The sequence below is a fragment of the Temnothorax americanus genome, unplaced genomic scaffold (genome assembly GCF_048541705.1).
Source record: "Temnothorax americanus isolate GAGA-0224 unplaced genomic scaffold, ASM4854170v1 Scaffold21, whole genome shotgun sequence".
Taxonomy (NCBI): Eukaryota; Metazoa; Arthropoda; class Insecta; order Hymenoptera; family Formicidae; genus Temnothorax; species Temnothorax americanus.
The window spans coordinates 2,608,062-2,629,244 of NW_027509349.1; the positions used below are offsets into that span (position 1 = coordinate 2,608,062).

General features: G+C 34.7%; 1 protein-coding gene across 1 annotated transcript; it reads left to right on the forward strand.

Moving 5' to 3' along the window:
• Positions 1 to 924: 924 nt before the first annotated feature.
• Positions 925 to 20,962, forward strand: LOC143897872 (ATP-binding cassette sub-family C member 4). Its single transcript, XM_077406821.1, has 17 exons — positions 925 to 1,075; positions 9,158 to 9,337; positions 9,540 to 10,137; positions 10,931 to 11,041; positions 11,222 to 11,356; positions 11,421 to 11,625; positions 11,995 to 12,217; positions 12,410 to 13,072; positions 13,174 to 13,682; positions 13,869 to 14,153; positions 14,310 to 14,539; positions 14,796 to 15,319; positions 15,710 to 15,940; positions 16,310 to 16,644; positions 17,724 to 17,969; positions 18,235 to 18,534; positions 18,999 to 20,962. Exons 3-17 carry the CDS (start codon positions 10,064 to 10,066, stop codon positions 19,137 to 19,139), a joined length of 4,212 nt encoding a protein of 1,403 aa, XP_077262947.1. The 5' UTR covers positions 925 to 1,075; positions 9,158 to 9,337; positions 9,540 to 10,063; the 3' UTR covers positions 19,140 to 20,962.
• Positions 20,963 to 21,183: the final 221 nt, after the last annotated feature.

The following is a 21,183-nucleotide window of genomic DNA, read 5'->3' on the forward strand; positions in this document are numbered from 1 at the left end:
AACAAATAAATCCTACATTATGTAAATTGAATCAGACTATTTTTAATATAATAATGCTAGCAATAAAAATATTTATTAGATTATCTATTGTACAATCCATCAGCTATTTAATCTATTATTTATTAACTATCTAATATTATTTGATCTACACACACAGAGTGTCGCAGAATTCCCAGAAAATGAGTTTTTATCTTACATGACTCTTCAAACTTCAAATATTCGAAGATTTTAGTAATTAGCATAAAATTTGAAAAATCTCTTTAAAGACAAGCAATTATTTAGTTAAAAATCTTTTATTTTCAACGGTTTGAAAATCATAATACTTCGAAAATTTTATAACACTGAAATTTTAAGAAGTAACTTTTATGTGCATATCTTTCCGCCAGATTTGGGATACTTTGTTTAATCTTACATCTCTGTGAACACATTGTTATTAATTCATTAATAATTACAAAATTTTGTGTTTTTATTCGATACTACTGCGTTTTTGACATAGATTCAGATATAGGAGAAGCTTAATTATCTTGGCGTGTCGGCCGGCCATGACCTTCTTAAACTATTAAAATCCGAGCCGAGCCAACATAGAAGCCAGAAGCTGTTGCATATATTATACAAGCTGCCGATAAGAATATTACTGGAGAACATTACGAGAGAGGAGCGGTCTTTAATTTATTATACTTCGCGAAGGTCGTGATTTCTTTTATCTGAGAACAGCGGGAATTCTCGCGAACCGTGGCTAGACCCGGGACTCTAATAGAGTTCTTTCCCTCCCCGAGTTTTCAATCGCGATTGTCAGGCATCCCCTAGCTCTTTGGTCGAGCGGTTGACGCCGATTGCCGATTGCACGCCACGTGATGTAGCGAGAACGGCGCGCGCGACGCGCGACGCTCAATGCGAGCTCAGTCACTGAGCCTCAGGGCTCAGTGTCCGCGCAGACGTCGTCGTCGTCGCGGCCGCAGAGTCGTTTTCCCTGCTATTCCGTTGCCTGCGTATATGTGTATGCGTGCGACCTTGTGCGTGATGAATTTGCGAGGGAGCAAGGTGAAAAATCCGGTTACGTAGGAACGCTACACATGTGAGTACAACACAAGCTTAAACGGCGGGGTTCGACCGGTCGAGCAACATCTGTTTTGAGGTGCTTGAGGATGATATAGCGGATCGGTTCTGATTAAGCCTCGATCTCCGCAGAGTACGTCTGCCAAAAATAGAGTTCTGTCATTTCTCGCCGTACCGCGGCACATTTCTCTTCTATGAATCGTGGAGTAATGGTTTATGTTTATATTGTAGTCTAATAATACACGTTACGTCCAGTTGTAATATAAATTTAAAACAGCGTATATATAAACCGTTCTAACTGTTGCTCCATAAATTGCTGTTGCATATACTTTGTATAAATAAATTATGTCGTTTTTTTTACGGTATCTGCAATTCATCAATTTATCTCCACAGAGAAGATATATTTATTTGTAAAAAGGCGCGAGATTGTATAATTTGTTAATGTTTCTCGAAGCACGTTAGATTATACGGCTTTATTCTCAAAATAAGTCAAAATACATACTAAGTTTGGGGAAAACATGTAAATATTTAAAATACAAATAACTTTCGCGCATCATTTACCGCGTCTGGCTTTTAATTAGCCCGTTTCTTTTATATTCAAAATAAGTCATTTTGATCGCATCTTCAGTGCTCTTGAATCTTGATGCGATTTTAATTATAATGTGAAAATAAATAAGAGATGGAGGATATTGTAGAACCGGTAATTTTCTAACTAAGTATCTTGATTTTTTTCTATTTGCTATTCCAATAGTTACATTACGGAGAAATTGGCTCTAATTTTTTTCAAGAAATAATATCCCTGAAAGAAAGAAAGCGATACAATCCTGTATATCTATATTTGTTATTCTTTATATGATAAAATAATATATATTTATGTAAATTAATATTAATATATAATGTGTAATTTAAAATAATTTTTTTTTTTTAACAAAACGAAGAGACAACAATTCTATTATTATTAATATTACTGTTATTACTATTAATATTACTATTACTATTACTATAATACTGTTATTAGGTACTATTATCTACTATTATTATTATATATTTAATGTTATTATATATATATATATATATATATATATATATTATATATTACATACATATTATTATATATATTATTATTACTATTGTTACTATATCTATATATATAGTAGATGTGTTGTGCTTGAAACACCCGGTATATTATATAATTACGTTCGCACGCACAATCGTTATTCGAGCGCAACTCGTGTCTGTTGAATATCTTCCGTTCTTCGTGTATCTCACGTCAAAAGGCAGAATTACGTCACAAAGTCAAGTCACTTTGCAAATGATATTCGCTCTCGTCATGATGTGTCTTGAGCGCGTCATCGTTCACCGAGTGTCTCAAAATACCCCGCGCGGTGCACGCCAACATCATCGGAACGAGGCATGCTCGCATTGTGTCGAGCTTCTTGGGCATCTTTAGCATTTTGTAGAAGATACTTAGAAATTTAGATTCAATGTTTGAATTTAAAATTGATACTTGTTCCCGCGATTTCTAAACATGAAGGTTTTTTAATTGTATATAATGATTTGTCAAGTGACAAAACGTTTAAAAATGAAGAAATTAAAATAAAGAATTATATAAATTGTAGAAATGAAGAAATTAAATTGAAGAAATACACATTTGTGTGTGTGTGTTTGAAGATACGAAAGTGAATCGAGAAAATATGAAGAAGTTAAAAGTCGAGAAAAATACATTTTTGTGTTTTGTAAACGCATATAATTATATTAATAAATTTTACGAAAAAAAATTATTTTTGTCTCATAATATTGAAATAACGCAATTGATAATAAAACTTGATATTTTTAAGGTTCGATGTATATTGCGATATTCCGTCATTGGAGAAATTACTTAAAAAATTATAAAGTACTAGAGAAAAGTAACGTTCAGCAAAACTATAATTTGCGGATTACCGTATATACGTGTTTATAATTAATATTTAATGTATGTAAAGTTTCGATCACACACAATACACTTTGTGGAGAATCGATCGCGACGTCCTGAACTTTTTTTACAATTTTCTATTCGACGACTAATTCGGCAAGAACCGTCGATTGAGAAAAAGATCAGAAGAAAAAAAAAGTCTTAATCAGTGTAAATAAAAGAAGATATAATGTTTATATGTTTGGTGTCAAAAATTCATTGATGTGCAATTTTTATCTTAAAATATTTACAATATAATATATATACAATATATATATATATATATATATATATATATATATATGTAGAATATACATATGTATTATATATTTTATATATAATTTCTTTTATTTATTTATGAATAAATGTATGTAAACATGTTTTTTAATCTCTCCTTTTACTGTATTTAAATCTCTTCGGTTTTATATAACACATAACAATATTTTATTCAGAAACAAATTTAAAGTTTCCTTAAATCTTTTTTCCTTATTTTTTATTTAATCTGATGGTAGTGTTTGTTATCCCAAATAATTGTATCTATATATCTGATGAAACATTTGTGATATACATGTATCTGATGTGATGAAACATCTATTACTTTATCTTTTACACAACGAAACATATACTTTACTTGTCAGACTTATGGAACAAGTGATAGAAGTGATTCGAATCGTTTTCTTCGGAAGGTTTTAAAACAATTCAATTATATAAAGATTTAGACTTGTTCGAATATTATTTGAAAAAGGAAGTTTTCTTCAATTTTGTAAGTTTTGCGTGTCTTATTGAAACTCTTGAAAATCTTAAACGTCTAGAAAACTTTTCCTCAGAAGTGCTTGAATAAGAAGAGAGAATGTTTAAAATTCTTGAAAATATATAAAATTGTCGTCTGCGAATTGAAATAATAACGTAAAGTGCTACGTGGAAGATAAGAAATGCATTTTCGAAAATTGTCAAGGTTTCCTTATACATATCAAGACTCAAAACTCTCAGAAATTTGTTTGGATTCGTAATGATTCGAGATTTTCGTTATATTCGTTGTATTCGAAACAATTCCATAAGCCTACTAAAACGCGTTGGCCTTCATACGTTGGATTCGCATGTGATCACTACTAAATGTCGATAAGCTGATACAGTGTTGTTTGCTATGCGTAGCGCATATCGCTGTGCCTACCCCAGCTGCCTCTCCGTCTATTATTTAATTTCTCTTCACGCTTTTATAATTTAAATTATTAGAATTCTTTCATCGATTCTCTCGCGATTCTTAGATGCGGAAAGTCACTCATAAGAATTAAAATTGTTTCGATTGCGAGAAAGATTGCCAACATTTCTGTGAGAAATCCTTGATTCCGCTAAAAATCTCCGTATTTTCACATTCGTATTTTCCGATTCTTCTCCTTGTTTCTTATCTCGTTATGTTTCGCTACTTCTTCCTATGAATACGATTGCTACAGATTTTTATTCATTCTGCAATGAAGAGCAAATAATAATCTGTTTCCGTCTTTCCAACATATCCGCCATTTGAACGGCATTTCGTTTCACTGGCTGGATGTTCAAATTGTACAAGCGAGAGAGAGAGATGATTTTCTGGAAAATGATTCCCAAGTTAGGAGACTGTTCTCCAAAAACAGCGAGGAAAATGCGCGAATGCATTTTTGCCGTTCCATAGAGACTCACTCGTTTAGCTGCGCGAAACGCAATGAGTCACGATCAGACTGTGTATACGTTTCAGTAAAGATTACGTATCACGCGTCGCTGAACAATTGACCCGACGTCTCACGAGTTAGGCCTCAGTGAAGAGTTATTAACACACAACGCGTCTTTGTCTCGATGCATTCAATTTTCTCTTAATTGGCTTTTCAGCGACGTCGCGATACGCAGCGCATTCGATTCTAATAGTGATATGTTAATCGGAAACTCATATCTTTGCTCTAACACCGGATTTATATTTAAGATTTTGAGACACTTTTTTTTGTAATTTATAGAATTTAATGAAATGGTCGACAACGACGAAATTAATAAAATATTAATATAAACATAAATATAAAATAGGACAAAAGTAACTTGATTACTTTTGAAATAATTAAGTTTTGTTCATTTATATTTGCACGTATTTGCATTACAAATATAAAGCGTATTTCTTAGAGAAACGGGATTCTCTTAAGAAACGGATTTCTTAAGAAACAGAAATTAAGTTTGTAATAATCTCTATCTTATTGAAGGGGGGGGATGTATCCAAATAAATTAAATATATTAAATTAGCAATATGTGTATTTTGCACCTGAAAGAAACTGTTTTGCAGATAAATACTGTTGCATGTTTTCGATATGTGTCCATCGACACTTCTTGTCTTTGCTACTCACTATGTTTATTTACACCTCGCTTTAACATTCGAGTATCAAGTAACATTTACACGATTTAAAAGTTTAAACGGTTTATTCGGATCAAACAGTTTATTTGGACGTTGAAACAATTTCGTCAATCTTCGACGCCGTTCTGTACACACAGTTTTTGATGTTTCTTTAATGCCCAAAGGAAACGCATTCACGGACGTCTTTATACTCTTTATACAGTCTTCTTACGTCAATTTAACTGGCAAACCTCATTGATTTTTTTTGGATCTGAGAAGATCATAAATTTTAATCGCCTATTTTAAGAACAACCTAGGTATTCATAAATTTTTTTCGTATCCATGGTAATTGATAGATTTTTTAATTACGACTAAATAATTTACGGGGATTTTCGGGGCGCGACGGGGTCCGTCTGGTTACGGCTCTGTCTGGTGAACGATTCCGCGAGCCGCGGTTCTATTGAGGGGAAACGTATTATATAACTCCGTTACTACTCCGGCGGCCCGCGACCGCCAATTACTCTTTCTTTAACCATTGATCTAACACACAGCCGAGCTATATATGTATATGTCGTTGTCACGCTGTTGTTCTTCCGCGAACTCCGCTCGAGTTCGGCGTCAGGCTAATGCGTTAATGCTCTTGCTTCTGGATTAATCTCTGCAAGCTGTGTTCCATATAAGACAGATAAAAAGCTTGAGATAATACTGATATTAATTCTCAGCCAAAGCCGGTATATCCTTCAGTAATCTTCGGTGAAGAAATGAAGAGATATCTACACTTTCGTCTCTATCTTCACTGGATTGTCACTGTAGCTTGGACTTGGGCTATTAAGTTACAACTTAACTGCGCATTTTTTTTTAAATAAATATGCATTGTTATGTAATTATTATAACAAAGTAAAGTATGTATAATATGACATCCGAAGACATATTCTCGCTCGCACTGATGACGCGACCATGATTCCTGCTGTCTAAATTTCGCGCATAAAAAATCAGCTGAAAGTGCTCCGCGTCATTTATAATCGATAGAGACTTATCAGGCAGCGGGACACCATTAAAAGTGTCGAGGAAACTTTTTGCTATTTTGCCTTGACATACGCGTTAATCAGATTTGCATAACGGGTATTGTGACTGTACGCCAAGTTGCAACATTTCGCGCGTTTGACGACAACGGCTGTTTGTAATCGCATTTGTTTGTCAATATATGTATTGCCGTAAGATACATGATGTCGATTAAAATGTTTAGGATCATGCCTTTCTCTCACTTTACCTCTTCGATACTTCTTCAATACTTCGCTTAATGTGACTCGTTGCAAAACGATCCTTGTATGTGGATGTAAATTCTTATCGACAGAACGTTTACTCGTTATGTTATCATCTCGGTTTCGTAATAGCGCGTAAAAAATGCTGTGACATAAAACATAAATCATCCAAAGTAATCTCAGTGTAAAGCACGTACAAAGCCCCCGGTGCAACACTTGTTTCGATTTTATTGTCCTTGGCGACGTATTTTTAATGCGGAACGTTTCAATACGACGAACACGAATTCTCGATTGTCAGTTGCATTACCTATATTGAAGAAAAAGTTTATCGCAGTAATTACAAACTACGTCGAACCGAGCCTTGATATAAATAAAAATAATTACAATATAGCGAGACTCGAAGGCCCACTTTTTAAGTTGTCTGTAATCAACGTCAGAAATCAAACTAAAGTTCTATTTATAATTTTGCAATTTTATATATAACATAAAAATATTTGAATAATTAAAATATAAACGTATATATAAAAAAAAATATATATATATATTTTTTTTTTAATTTTATATTTTATATATACAAGTAAGGTAAATAAAAGTAAGAATATATAAGTGTATTACATCTTTATATTATATGCATATAAAAAATACATATTAAAATGCACGCATGGTGTAAAGTTTCAAACAGAAATTAAATTCGGGTCAGATTTATTCTGAAATCTGATGATGCAAATTTAACGGCAATTAAACAGGCGTTGCGAGATGTTTGCACTTTTCTGTATTGTAACTTTAATTGTCTGAATCTAATTACTCTGCTGATGTTTATGTCACATAGAAAGCCTTATCACTCCGCTATCACTCTGTGGTATATCACTTTCTTTGAGCAATCATCTTGGAAAACACCTCAAAATAACGTACGTGCAACTCACGTGGTTCGCGATATTCCTGGTAGTGAACGAGAAATGTTTCGCCAGCCATCTCTTTTGAATTCGTAGAATCAATTTAGATTACAGAAATATTAGAAATATTCCTATAAATTACTTCGTAAATTGAATCGTCAAAATCCTCGTGTTAATTATACGTCAATTACATAATTACAACATTCGCTTATCGGTGCCACATTTATATTTCATATACTTATTTTACACATATTCTGACATCTTGAGTATTTTTGTTTTATATATATTTTGTTTTTAATTTTTGAATATCTTCGCGGTTACCCCGATGCCTCGGTAAGACAACCGTTACTTCGCCTTTCCTTTCAATTCAGTTTGACCTGCGAATTTTCACAGCGAGTTCGAACAGGACCGGATTCAGCTGTAGACGCTAGTCTATTATAGATTCCCCCAAAAAGTATCACGATTTATATCCCCCCCCCCCCACACACACACACATGTACGGTATATTCTAAAAATGGTAGGCCTAATTCTAGGCTCAGGATAATCTGAAATAACAGTCAAGAGTTTGAGCTGGTTTCCTTCAAACCTTGATGGGCGTTCCGCCCTTATACGACAGGAAACAGAGTCTCTCGTAATATGAGATCCATAAATTCAGAGGCGCAAGAATCTGCGCTGTTCTTTAATGAACAAAATTGTATTGCATATATGTATAAGTGTAAATTAAAAAAATTTAATTGCACGTGAAAGAAATGTACTTTGAAACGGTTTCACGTAGGAGATAAGAGCTTTAAATGTATTTTCAAGAGTTCCGGGGTAATAAAAATGTTATTTCTGACGATTATTTTAATTGTGACAATTAAACGAGTACAATATAATGAATCCAATTAAACATAATGAAGGTATAATGACCATCAGAAACGCTAGAGTCTTTATCTGTATTATACATATTTTATTGACGCTATTATATTTCTCACGCGTGAAGCACGATCATCTTCGGTCAGCGACCGATAAACTCTGTATTTTCCTCGCGTGTCGAAGTATTAAATGGTTTTTCCCCATAGAGCGATACTGTTTAGCAAAATGTCGATTTTATTCCCGCATGAGGAAAGACTAATTGCATAAATCTGGAACAACTTTGACAACGGCACTTTCGTACATGTTGCTAAATAAATTTGATATTGAAATAATTAAGTAATTATATCAGCTCTCAATTTCGGTAGCGCATAAAAGGTCATTTGCCTGCTGCGTTACTTTTCAAATTTAATTTTCTAATCTAATTATGTTTTAATCTAATTTCTTTCTCGTATAATTTTTAACTTTAATATTCTCTAATTTTCCAAGTTTTTTTTATTTTTGATTCTAATTTTTATTTTGTTCTTCACAATTCTTTAAACTTGATCTTAGTTTTCTCAGTTTCGTCTTTAATTTGCGCCATAGAAACAAAAAGCTAGTTAAATGACGGCGAATTAACGGCAATCGTGCTAATCATCTTTGTTATTAATCAAGAGATAATTACAGTATAATGTCGCGAGATTGTACGACCTTCCGTGTTATTTGAAAAGTGACACAGCGGACAAACAAATTGCGTGTAGCCAGATAAGGTGGGAACGGAGCTGGCAAGTGATACAGACTTTTTCTTGAAACGCAGATTGACGAAACCCGACAAATCATTTGGATCCTGAATCGACAAGTTGATCGTCCACGTTTCATTAGAGCGGACCTCGCCAATCATCACTAATGCTCACACGTTTATTCTCACCGCGGCAATAAGACAGAACTACAAAAACACCATTTTTACTAGCGGAGGAAAAGAAAAGACTCACAATCAGTAAGTCGTAATTGTCTCTTAAATTGAAAGTCATTAAGGCAAATGAGTTATTACCTAAGCATTGCTATTTGTATTATCACAGAAATAATAATTATTAAATAATAATAGCAATGATGATTAAATTACAATTAAGTAACTACAGTTATGTAATTAACATCTGTCTTTGACAGATATAATAGTTATCACTTATAAAAATTGTTAGATTCACGGACATCCTGAAAACTGGAAGCAGACACTCGAAGATAAATCACAAGACGCGATAGATGTTAACACGAGTATCGATGACTGATACCTCACTCCACTTTCAAGAACACTTCATTGAGAATTCGCGATAAGATTTGCCCCGATCGATCCGCGTGGGAAGTGGCGATATTTGCAAGCAGCTGATACAACGAGATATGTGAAGTGTTAATTTCAATCTAATTGCGATCGCGTGAAGAGATCGCCAATTATACCGGGTGGCTGACAATCTATGCGTGTTAAGAGAAGAATCTTCGCATTGTCGATAATTTGTGACAATCGAAGAAAGGACACTAACACCATAGACTGCTAAAATAGTGAAGAAATTTTTTTTTCCGTTCGCGAAAAAGGGGGTGATTATTCAACGCCGAGCAAAAGTGCCTAAGCGTTGATAATCGCTGCGGTAAAACCCGTTTAAAATTAATCGATCGCTTTTAACCGTGGAAGTGGTAGTTCGCGACGAGTTAATGCCGCGCGTAAGGATCGATGGATTCAACGAAAGTCAGATCGAAGCCGAATCCGCGGGAGAAGGCGAACATCGTGTCGCTGTTGCTTTGGTGGTGAGTTTTGGTGGTGAGGCACCATTTTTCACGGATCGTCAGATCTTCTTCCGACGAGACTCTCCTGGTCCTCTGCAAAATCTGGAGGTGTCTAAGCTTGGATACTTAAATGTAGAATATTTAAATATCTAAGAATTTGCTTTGGATGTTTATATTTGCCAATAGCTGAATTAATTAAGCAATCAAATTTACTGGCTAAAACTGTAGCCTTGCTTTTTAACTGCGATTGTTTTTGCACTATCTCGCTTCCATCTTTTACTATTTGCACTCGATAAAGTTATCATATATTATATTATATTATTTTGGATATTTATCTAAAAGTTCAGAGATTTATAAAAATATTTAGATATCTCTGCAAATAGTTTTCTGTAATATTTTTGCACGTCCAAATTCTTAATTTGCGTAATTCAACTTTTTAATCGTAGTAATTTGTTGCGTTAGTAAGTATTCAGCTACGGCCGATTCGGAATAACATTTCATGTTAAAGTATGTATACTGCAAATGTATGCACTGTTTGGTATGACTTTGTCCTCAAATTAGTTCTTATCTTCACGCAATGTCGCCTTGTCTTCAAACGTGACGTTGCATATTGCGAAGCTAACATAATAAAAGCGCTTTGTCATGTTACTGAATATAATTTCGCACGGATCGAGTTATTTTGAATCTCTCAGTTCCACGTTTTAACACTGCCATATTCCTATTGTTTTTATCATTTGTAATCTAACGCTACTTGATAAGAGAAAGAGAGATATATATCTATAATGTCTAATTTATATAAATTACTTTAAATCAGGTGGACTATTAGTTTATTCAAGACAGGATACAAAAAAGCTTTAGACCCAGACGACTTATTCGATCCCTTGAAAGTCGACCGATCGAAGTTGCTCGGAGATCGATTAGAAAAGTGAGTATAAAGTATGAGAGCTTTATATACAAGATAAGAGAAGTTAGAAAAGAAGAAGAAGAAGAAAGAAAACGTAAACGTTCGGCGGTTCTCTTCCTTTTGCATCGCCCTTTTATACAAGCGTAGAAATTATAATTATACATAATTATAAATATACGTAATACATCGATGTATTTACAGACGATGGAATATCGAGTTGGAAAACTCGAAGAAATGGAAACGCAGTCCGAGTTTGTTGAAGACTATTTTCCGCACATTCTTATGGGAGTACTCCATGCTGGGAATAATACAGATTCTCAACGAGTTCGTAATAAGGTACTCACCATCTCGTTCAACCTCATATGTAATATGTAAAGACTTAACGCGCGAAACTCTGCAGATTAGGCACGCCGTTACTGTTGGGTGGTCTCCTGCGTTACTTCCGGAAGGATTCAGTGGAATTGTACGAGAGTGCTTTGTGGTATGCTGCTGGTATCTGCATAGCTACTGGGATAAACGTGATAAGCGGTAATCAAGCGATCTTCGGCGCTTTCCACGTGGGCGCCAAAGTTCGCGTGGCCGTCTGCTCCGTGGTATACAGAAAGGTAAAAGACATCTTTTAGACGTCTTATGTCCCGCTTTTGGACAAGTGTGATGTATGGGAAGTTATGTCTATAGGAAGCAAGCGACTCTCGTCCCACACTTTTTTGCTCTTCAAAGGAAATATCTCTTTGCAAAAAAAGTAAAAAAATTATAACAAAAAAGGGAAGAAATGGAAAACCTAACAAAAAGTAAAAAAAGAACAGTTTTTTAAATCTATTAAATTAAGAAATTTAATAAAAAATTTTTTTTGAAGCTTATAAAAGATTAGAACAATATTGTGGCCGACTTTAATAGACTTGAATATTTTCTGTATTATATGATTCGCCAACGTTCTCAGATTATATAACGGATGTTTTGTATTTGTCTCGCAGGCGCTGCGTCTGAGCAAATCCGCGTTGGGCGAGACAGCACCCGGAAAAGTGGTTAATTTAGTGGCCAACGATGTCAATAGGTTCGATCTCGTCTCTATCTTTATTCATTACATGTGGACGGCACCTCTCTCCGCCCTGATCGTGGCTTATATTCTTTATCAGGAGGTCAGCTATGCCGGTCTTATCGGCATCGCCGCGGTCTTCGTGGTCGTGCCAATCCAATGTGAGTCCCTTGCGTCGAGTCGCGTTTTCTTCTTTTCAAAAATCTACGAAAATTTGAAAATTTGAAACTACTACCCTTTGCGCACACGGAGAAATAAATTAAAAATACTACTCTGATCCGGAAAGACCTTTTATGAAATAAGTTATTTTGCCGCAGACGTTCTATTCCTAATTCCTATTCTCGTGATTTTAGCTTATACCGGCAAGCTGTCGTCGAAGTTCCGTCTCCAGACAGCTATCAAGACGGACGAGCGAGTCCGGCTGATGGATGAGATCATTTCCGGAGTGCAGGTGATCAAGATGTACGCGTGGGAAAAGCCGTTCTGCGCCATGGTCGAGCTGGCGCGTAAGCTCGAGCTACGAGTGGTCACCAAGAGCTCGTACATCCGCGGTATTTACATGACCTTCAACCTGTTTACAACGCGAATGGCGCTCTATTGCACCCTCGTCTCTATGCTGATGTTCGGCAACGATCTGACCGCCGACAAGGTCTTCGTTGTCTCGTCCTACTTCAACATCCTCGCGCACACCATGGCCGGCATGTTTGTGCGCGGCTTCGCCGAACTGGCGGAGTGTATGGTGGCCATACGAAGGCTCCAGGGCTTCCTCATGTTCGAGGAGTTCCGGGGCAGCAACGTTGTTATCTCCAAGGCGTCCTCCGGCTACGTCAATATGAATTCCGATTTCAAGCGAAATTTCTCCAAACCGGATCTGCCATACATCGACGATGACATCGTGGAGAATCAGTTGGAGCCACGCGGAGGGCAACTGGATGAGAGCAGCGACCGTAGAAAGCAAAACGGTTTGATGATCGTTGCCAGCGATTTGCTGAAAAACACCGCTAATTTTGTTGGAGGTAGAGATTCAGAATTCAAGAAACTTAAGAAGAACATGCAATCTTTATTTAACTCTGTTAACATTTATTCTCGAAAAACCTAAATTTTTTTTTATTCACAGAAAAGAAACAATCATCCATCATATACGATACGAACAACTGGGCCATCAACATGATTAACGTTACCGCCAAGTGGGAGGAAAAGCAATCGGAGAACACCCTGGAGAATCTGAATCTGGAGATAGAAAAGGGCAAGTTGTACGCGGTGATCGGCATGGTGGGCAACGGCAAGAGTTCTTTCTTGTCCGCGATTCTGGGCGAGATCAGCCTGACGGAAGGTCAGGTAAAGGTCAACGGCGGCGTCAGCTACGCCAGCCAAGAAGCCTGGGTCTTTGGTGCCACCGTTCGACAGAATATACTCTTCGGGCAAGCTTACGAACGTCAACGGTATCAGAAGGTGGTCAAGGCTTGTGCCCTGGCGCGCGACTTCAAGCAGTTTCCTCAGGGCGACCAGACCGTCGTGGGTGAACGGGGCAGCTCGTTGTCCGGCGGTCAGAAGGCCAGGATCAACTTGGCTAGGGCTCTGTACAGGCAATCGGACATCTACTTGCTGGATGATCCTTTGAGCGCGGTGAGTGATCATCGAACGAGTCAGTAATTCATTCTGATTTCATCCTTTCAGGCGTCGTGTATCATATATGATGTAAAATTTACGCAAGTGATTCAACTTGATTTAACAAATTTGATGAACAATAATGATGCGGGATCTTGCGTTGAATATGAATCCTGATGAAGGATCTACCGTTTGAAATTCCAGGTCGACGCACACGTTAGCAAGCACCTGTTTCATGAGTGCATTCAGAGATATCTAGCCGGTAAAACGAGAATTTTAGCGACGCATCAGCTGCAGTATATAAAGGGAGTGGACGCCATTATACTTCTCGAGCAGGGAAGAATGAAGTACTTCTCGGATTATCAGGATTTATTGGAATATCGACCCGAGTACGGAGTACTCCTGGCAGCGGAGAACGAAGCGATCGACGACTCGTCCTTAGAAAAAAGTATAAACATACGACGACAGTTTTCCTCCTCGAGTAACAGAGTAAGTGAAGATATAAAATATGTATATACAAAATGTCGAAGAGAAAAGAGAGAAATAGAGAAAAGAACGAGAACTAGAACTTAGCGAAGTAACAACGAATAATATTTAAATGACGAAGGAAAGTGGTTGATATTACTACAGATATTTCTTTAACAGAGTCGAACTCCGGAAGCCAGTAGCGGCGGCACGGACGACGAGGACGAAGACCAAGATCCTGAGAAGTTGAACGATGGTCTCGAGGGGACATCGCGTGGTATGGTAAAGGGTCCTATATTTATCAAGTTCTTTCAAACCGGTGCCAACTTATACATGGCTTTTACCGTTCTGCTTCTGTTCATCATCACACAATTCATCGTCAGTCTCAACGACTACTTTGTGCCTATCTTGTGAGTACTTATGCTATATCAATGAAATCGGTTAAAGAAACATTTCTTTGTATAAATAATTATTTATTACATATATTTCTTCACACTTTTTGTAATATTATTCAATTTTTCAAAATCTGCAAATTTTTGTATTTTAACTTTGCACACTTGCGCATTGATTACAATTAATATTGAACGATGTTTAAATCATTTTTTGTTATTTTTAGTTGCTTCATTCATTGTTTGATAATTTTTTTTCTCGATTAAATTTTTCCAGAATCAATTTTGTGGAAGCGCAAAACTACGAAGCCAAGCATTTCAACTTGAATCAAACAGATGACGTTTACACGAACACGACCAACACATATGAACACATTGACATTGAAGATGCATCGGTGATTAATTACGTTTATATCTACACTGGCATCATCTTAGCTATCTTCTTCGTCGGCATCACCAGATCTCTGGTCTTCTACAAGACGTGCATGACGTGTAGCCAGCGCTTGCATGACATGATGTTCAGTGCGCTAATTCGTACGGGAATGCGATTTTTCGACACTAATCCAAGCGGTAGGATTCTCAATCGATTTTCCAAAGACATGGGCGCGATCGACGAATTATTGCCCAAAGCGATCTTGGACGCCGGTCAGATGAACATGAACATGTTCGGAGCACTTATAGTGACCTGCGTGGTTAATCCCATCTTCCTGGTGCCTATTGTGATTATTAGCGTGATATTCTACTGGATCCGTAAGGTCTACCTCAAAACTAGCAAGAACATCAAACGACTGGATGGAATGTGTATGTTATTTGCTTTTTTTTATTTAGTTCTTAAAAAATTTATGAAAAAATTTTGTTTATATATATATTATTTTATTCTATTATTTATATATTATTTTATTCTAATATATATATATATATATATCATATTTATATATTTTTTTATGTATATTTAGTACTTGCTATTTAATTATATATATTTCTTTAGCAATACTCTTTAAATAATATAAAATTAAAAATTTGCTTTATTTTTCATATACTTTTTTATTTTTGACATCTTTTTTGCTTATTTATTTTTAAATTTCATTTTTTCGGTTTATATTTTTACTTTTTTCTTAATTGTATGAAACTTACAGTACCTTTTACATAAAAAATTTATTTTTTGAAGATATGATTTCTTTCGTGTTCCAGTACGTTCGCCGGTATTCACTCACTTAAATGCCACGTTGAACGGTTTGACGACCATCAGAGCGTACTGCGCACAGGATATACTCAAACATGAATTCGACAAACTGCAAGATACGCACACGTCTACTACTTACATGTATATTGTGACCAGTACGGCATTTGGATTCTTTTTGGATGTGTTTTGTTTCGTCTTCACCTCACTCGTCACCTTCAGCTTTTTGGTGCTCAATCAATGTAAGCATCGTTCTCTCTCTTAAAATCTCTCTCATTATTTTTAAATATATAAATTTAAAAAGGCAAAATATTAGTATATTTTTTATGAAAAATATGTTAATTTATTAAAGAGACTATAAAGAATTTTACTTGATAAAACATATAACTTTCTGAAACCATTATTTTCTGAAAATTTTTCTTCCTAGTTTAACATCAGAAATATTAAATAATTTAATGCGTTTAGAAGGTCTGAGGGAAGTTTATTTATTGCTAAAATTATGTATAAAAAATATTTAGCCCATAAAATAAAACATTGACGATTAAAGTGTTTAGAAATGCATGTTACGAAATCTAAAATCGATAGAATTAAATGTTATGCGTATCTTTCAGCATTTTCTGGCGGCGAGGTTGGTTTGGCCATCACTCAGGTAATGGCAATGACCGGGTTAATCCAGTGGGGGATGCGACAAAGCGCGGAGGTGGCGAACCAAATGATGGCGGTGGAACGTGTACTCGAATACATTCAGCTTCCGGCAGAACCAAATCTGAGAGACCGAGGGGCGTACGTGAAGAAAAAGGACAAGAATTTAGCGCTGCCATCCAACGCTCCCAAAACTTGGCCTGACAAGGGTTGTATTACATTCAGGAACGTTTATATGCGCTACGCGGACGATGATCTGCCCGTTCTCAAAGGCTTGAATATAGTGATCTATCCTGGGGAGAAGGTACAGTAATTGTGAAAAAAATTTTGTAGGGATAGATGAACAGAAAGAGAATGGAAGAGACTTTAAGAAATTTAATATTGTTAAATTTCAAAAAATTAAAGAACTTAATTTTTTTTGGATCGCGAGATATCCAAAAATTATTTCTGTAATTTTTTTCTACGAAAAATTTTCATCGTTTTTGATTATTAGAAAATTGTGCAAAGAAGGATTGATAGAAAGTAAGAAAAGTGTGCAAATTACAAACTTGCACATTGCTTCCTCATTATTACAGGAAGCTTTTATTTTATTTAATGTATAATTATTAATATTTTTTTTTTGGCTTTTTATAGAAGAAGCTTTGTGAGCAAAGGGTTCTACTAGACAAAATTCATATATAATTGCATGATATATAATCTTTTACATATATTTATAATTTTTTATATATATTTATATATAATTATATATATATTTTTTATATATATTTATATAAAAAATTTGGTTGATTAGACTAAACTTTATCAGGGTTCTATGTATGTACGAAATGTCTGTAACTCCAGAACTAATTAACCAAATTTTAATTAATTATATATGAAATAGGGGTAGAAAAAACTGAAAAATTTAATAGAATTAGATATAGATCGCTATATCAAATATTGAGAAAGCTATAGAATAAAACACGCTTTTCTAAAAAAAAAATTCGAATAAAATCTATACCGGTCAACCGATTTTAATAAAATTTGAGGAGAACATACTTTCTATGATACTCTATCGATTAAAAAAAAAAATGCATCCCGATATCTAAAAAATTGTAGAAGTAGATGCGCGGTACAAAAAATCCGTACACACACACATACATACATACTTCCGGACATTTTTTATACTAATACGATTTCTCGACATTTTGGAACATTCTAAACCTATTTCCATCAAAATCTCGAAAAAAAAAATTTTTTCACCATCACAAAGTTTCCTCTATAAGGAAGCAACATTTTTTGTTTTATTTTATTTTGAGAAATGATATAAAGAAAAAATCATACAAATGTATAAGTGCAAGGATGCGTGTGTTATTAAGTAATTTAAGTAATTTGTCCGTTACACAGATTGGTATCGTGGGAAGAACAGGCGCCGGGAAATCGTCGCTGATATCAGCGTTGTTCCGATTGGCAAAAGTGGACGGAATCATCGAGATTGACGGCGCGGACACGGGTTTGATGGCTTTGGAGGATTTGCGACGCAACATATCCATCATTCCCCAGGATCCCGTTTTGTTCTCAGGTACTCTGAGACGTAATCTAGATCCTTTCGACGAATTTCCCGACAAGGATTTGTGGGAGGCGCTCGAAGAGGTTCGAACGATTTATAATTTAAAAATAAACTCGTGCTTATATATAATCGAAAACGTAATGCTATGACGTTAAAAAATCCTGCGTTTCCGACATTCTCGCTCCGAAGACCATTACATCTTAAAATCCCAAGTCCCAGAAATCCGAGAGTTTCGGGATTCTTAAAATCCCGGAATATTAAATTTCAAGCATGGTCCTAAGATTGTACATCGTACTAATTACGAGTATTTTGTACTATTCGATAATTCCCTTTACAATGAAATTCCAGGTTGAACTGAAGGAGGCAGTTATTATCGGAAACGGTTTGGAAAGCCGCGTATTTGACAGAGGCAGCAATTACAGCGTCGGACAGAGACAGTTGGTGTGCTTAGCGAGAGCCATTCTGAGAAACAATCGTATATTAATGCTGGACGAGGCAACTGCGAATGTAGACCCGCAAACTGACGCGTTGATTCAACGGACTATCAGAAAGAAATTCGTAACGTGCACAATGCTCACGGTGGCGCATCGACTAAACACAATAATGGACAGTGACAAGGTTCTGGTGATGGATAAAGGTCGTATGGCTGTAAGTACAACTCCTCTTAAAAGATGTCATTTTTTATGACAATTTGAAAGCAATTACAACTTTTAGGTTTTTAGAGTATCAGAATTTTCGAAGACTTTTAAGATTTGGGCGTTTGAGAACACAAGATTTTTGAGCTTTGAAGAAGCATTTGTTTTGAGTAATTTTTCAGAATTTCTATATAAATTTTATAACGTTTTAGGAAATTTCTCAGATTAATTTTATAATTTCCAAAGAAACTTATAAAATTTGAAGAAAGTATTTTTAAGATATTTTTTTAGAAATTTTTTTATAGATTAAAAAAAAATAAAAAATTTTTTAAAATATTATAAAATAGTATAAAAATTTTTATCAGAGCGTTTATCATTACTTTTAACGTAAGAATAGAGATTCACATTTTGATAATATCAACGAAGAACGGACGCAATTATACTGAATCATAATTCCAATGTCGATTTTTTTTGCAGGAATATGACCACCCTCACATATTACTGAAAAACAGCTACAGTCAATTTACTTCGTTAGTAAAGGAGACCGGCCCGGGCATGCACGATCAACTGGCCAAAGTGGCGAAGCAGGCCTACGTAAACAAGTATGGAGAAACGTGATGAAGCATTGATGAATTTTGATATACCAGAGTCTCGTTAGCTAGATCTCTCAAAGCGGGTCGCTTAATGTGATCCAGTATACTTAATTATGATATAGAAAAACATGTATGAAACGTGCAGAATGGCATATGAAGACAAATGTTACATCTCTAATAAGACCAACACCATATTGTTGTCTTTCTTCGAGACGTCATAGACACGATACTTAAATTCCGTTAAGTATCATAACGTTGTGATGTGTTGAGCGTAACACGCGTCTAATGAATCATATTTTTGTATCGTTTTTTTAATGAGATTGTCGCTGCGAGATCATTCTCTGTGACCGTCTCGCCGTAATATTTTAGTACTAGTTTCTGCTACGAGTTAAGCCCCGCAATATTGTTATATTTTTCTACTCTACATTTTTGCGCACTACAGAAATTACGAATACATAATTCTTGTGATAAAGCGAGCACATACGCGTCGATCGATGATGAATGAGTCACTGATCATCAGACACCGTGGTTTATATCATAAATCGAAGTTATATCTAAGATGATATTTACGCACAGTAAACTTACTGTAATCTTTACCAATATCCGTCATACATGCTTTAAGCCGTAAAAGATCTTATAAGAATCGCAGGGAATCTTGGATATTGACATCGCAAAATATAACCTTCATTAAATATAAAAACTAAATTGAAATTATATATGAATCTAAAAAAGCATATATTATATTTATATATAAATTTTCAATTTATTTTTATTTATATATATTGGTATATTATATTATATATAATTTTTCAATTTATATATAATTATATATTTATAAATAATATGCGATGATACTAATTTGATGACTTTTCGGAAGTATATCGCTTCCGATTACCTGATTAATTTGTTTTCCAGTGAAGATCTGTTGACTGTTCCAAGATATGTATAATGATGATGGATTAGTATAGTTTACTCAATATAAATATATCGATCCGAATGAATTAATTAATATATGAATGAATACTCCCATTTAACTGAAATACTTAACGAAACGGTTACTTAAATTTTATACTTATTATACTTGATTCTAGTTATAATACATGTATGCAAATGTTGAAGGGAACTCGATATTTTTGTATACTGCATTTATTAATGCAACGATGTACATTATCTATTAGAATAAAGGTATATAAAATATATATCATAACAAGCATTATGAAGAAAGTATAGTACGTGATATATTGTCATATACGTTATATATTGTCATTATATAATAGAGTATCATTACGTATCTTGTTAATTTTAATAATATATTATGTAAGTAATATAGCATATTTTTGCTAATAATCATTCTATTAGTATGTCATTAAAATATATAATAAACTATTAAAAATATATTATATATTATATAGGTATTAATGACATATATAATAGAGTAGTATACATATTACATATATACCTCGTTGATATATTATATGGAATTGTAGAATTATGTTTGAATAAGTAAACTTTACGTGTATAAATTTACGAACATATACATTTTTTGTAAATGATCACTTTTAGGTATTTGATAGGAATTAGTTTTGGGGAATCATCTTTACAGCTACTTCATTATTAAACTTTCATATTTGGAATAATGCCATTTTTTCACGGTCAATTACGCATTGTTGCGCTGTATTATAAAATATTTACGACACTGTTGTACAGTGAACTGTTAAATATTACTTAATGTACAGTAACTCTAAGATAAAAGTGTGCGCACACGCGCTCAATCGCGCCGTACGAAATGATTGTATGTAAATGATTAACCAAAGTACAACGAAATATACAAGAAGGAATAAATTGTAATGACGATTTCTTATTAGCAACACCCTCCAATGTTACCCTGAATAAATGTTACTGCACAAGTTAATCGACTGCGTTTTGTCTTTTTCTTATATACTAATTCTATTAAAGATGTTGAAGCGTTTGCGACTAAAATGATGAAAATTCCTTGAATCCAAATAGATTCTGTAGATTTCATCATAAAAGATTCTGTCAAAGTTTGAGGCTGTTTAGGAAGCTTCTGT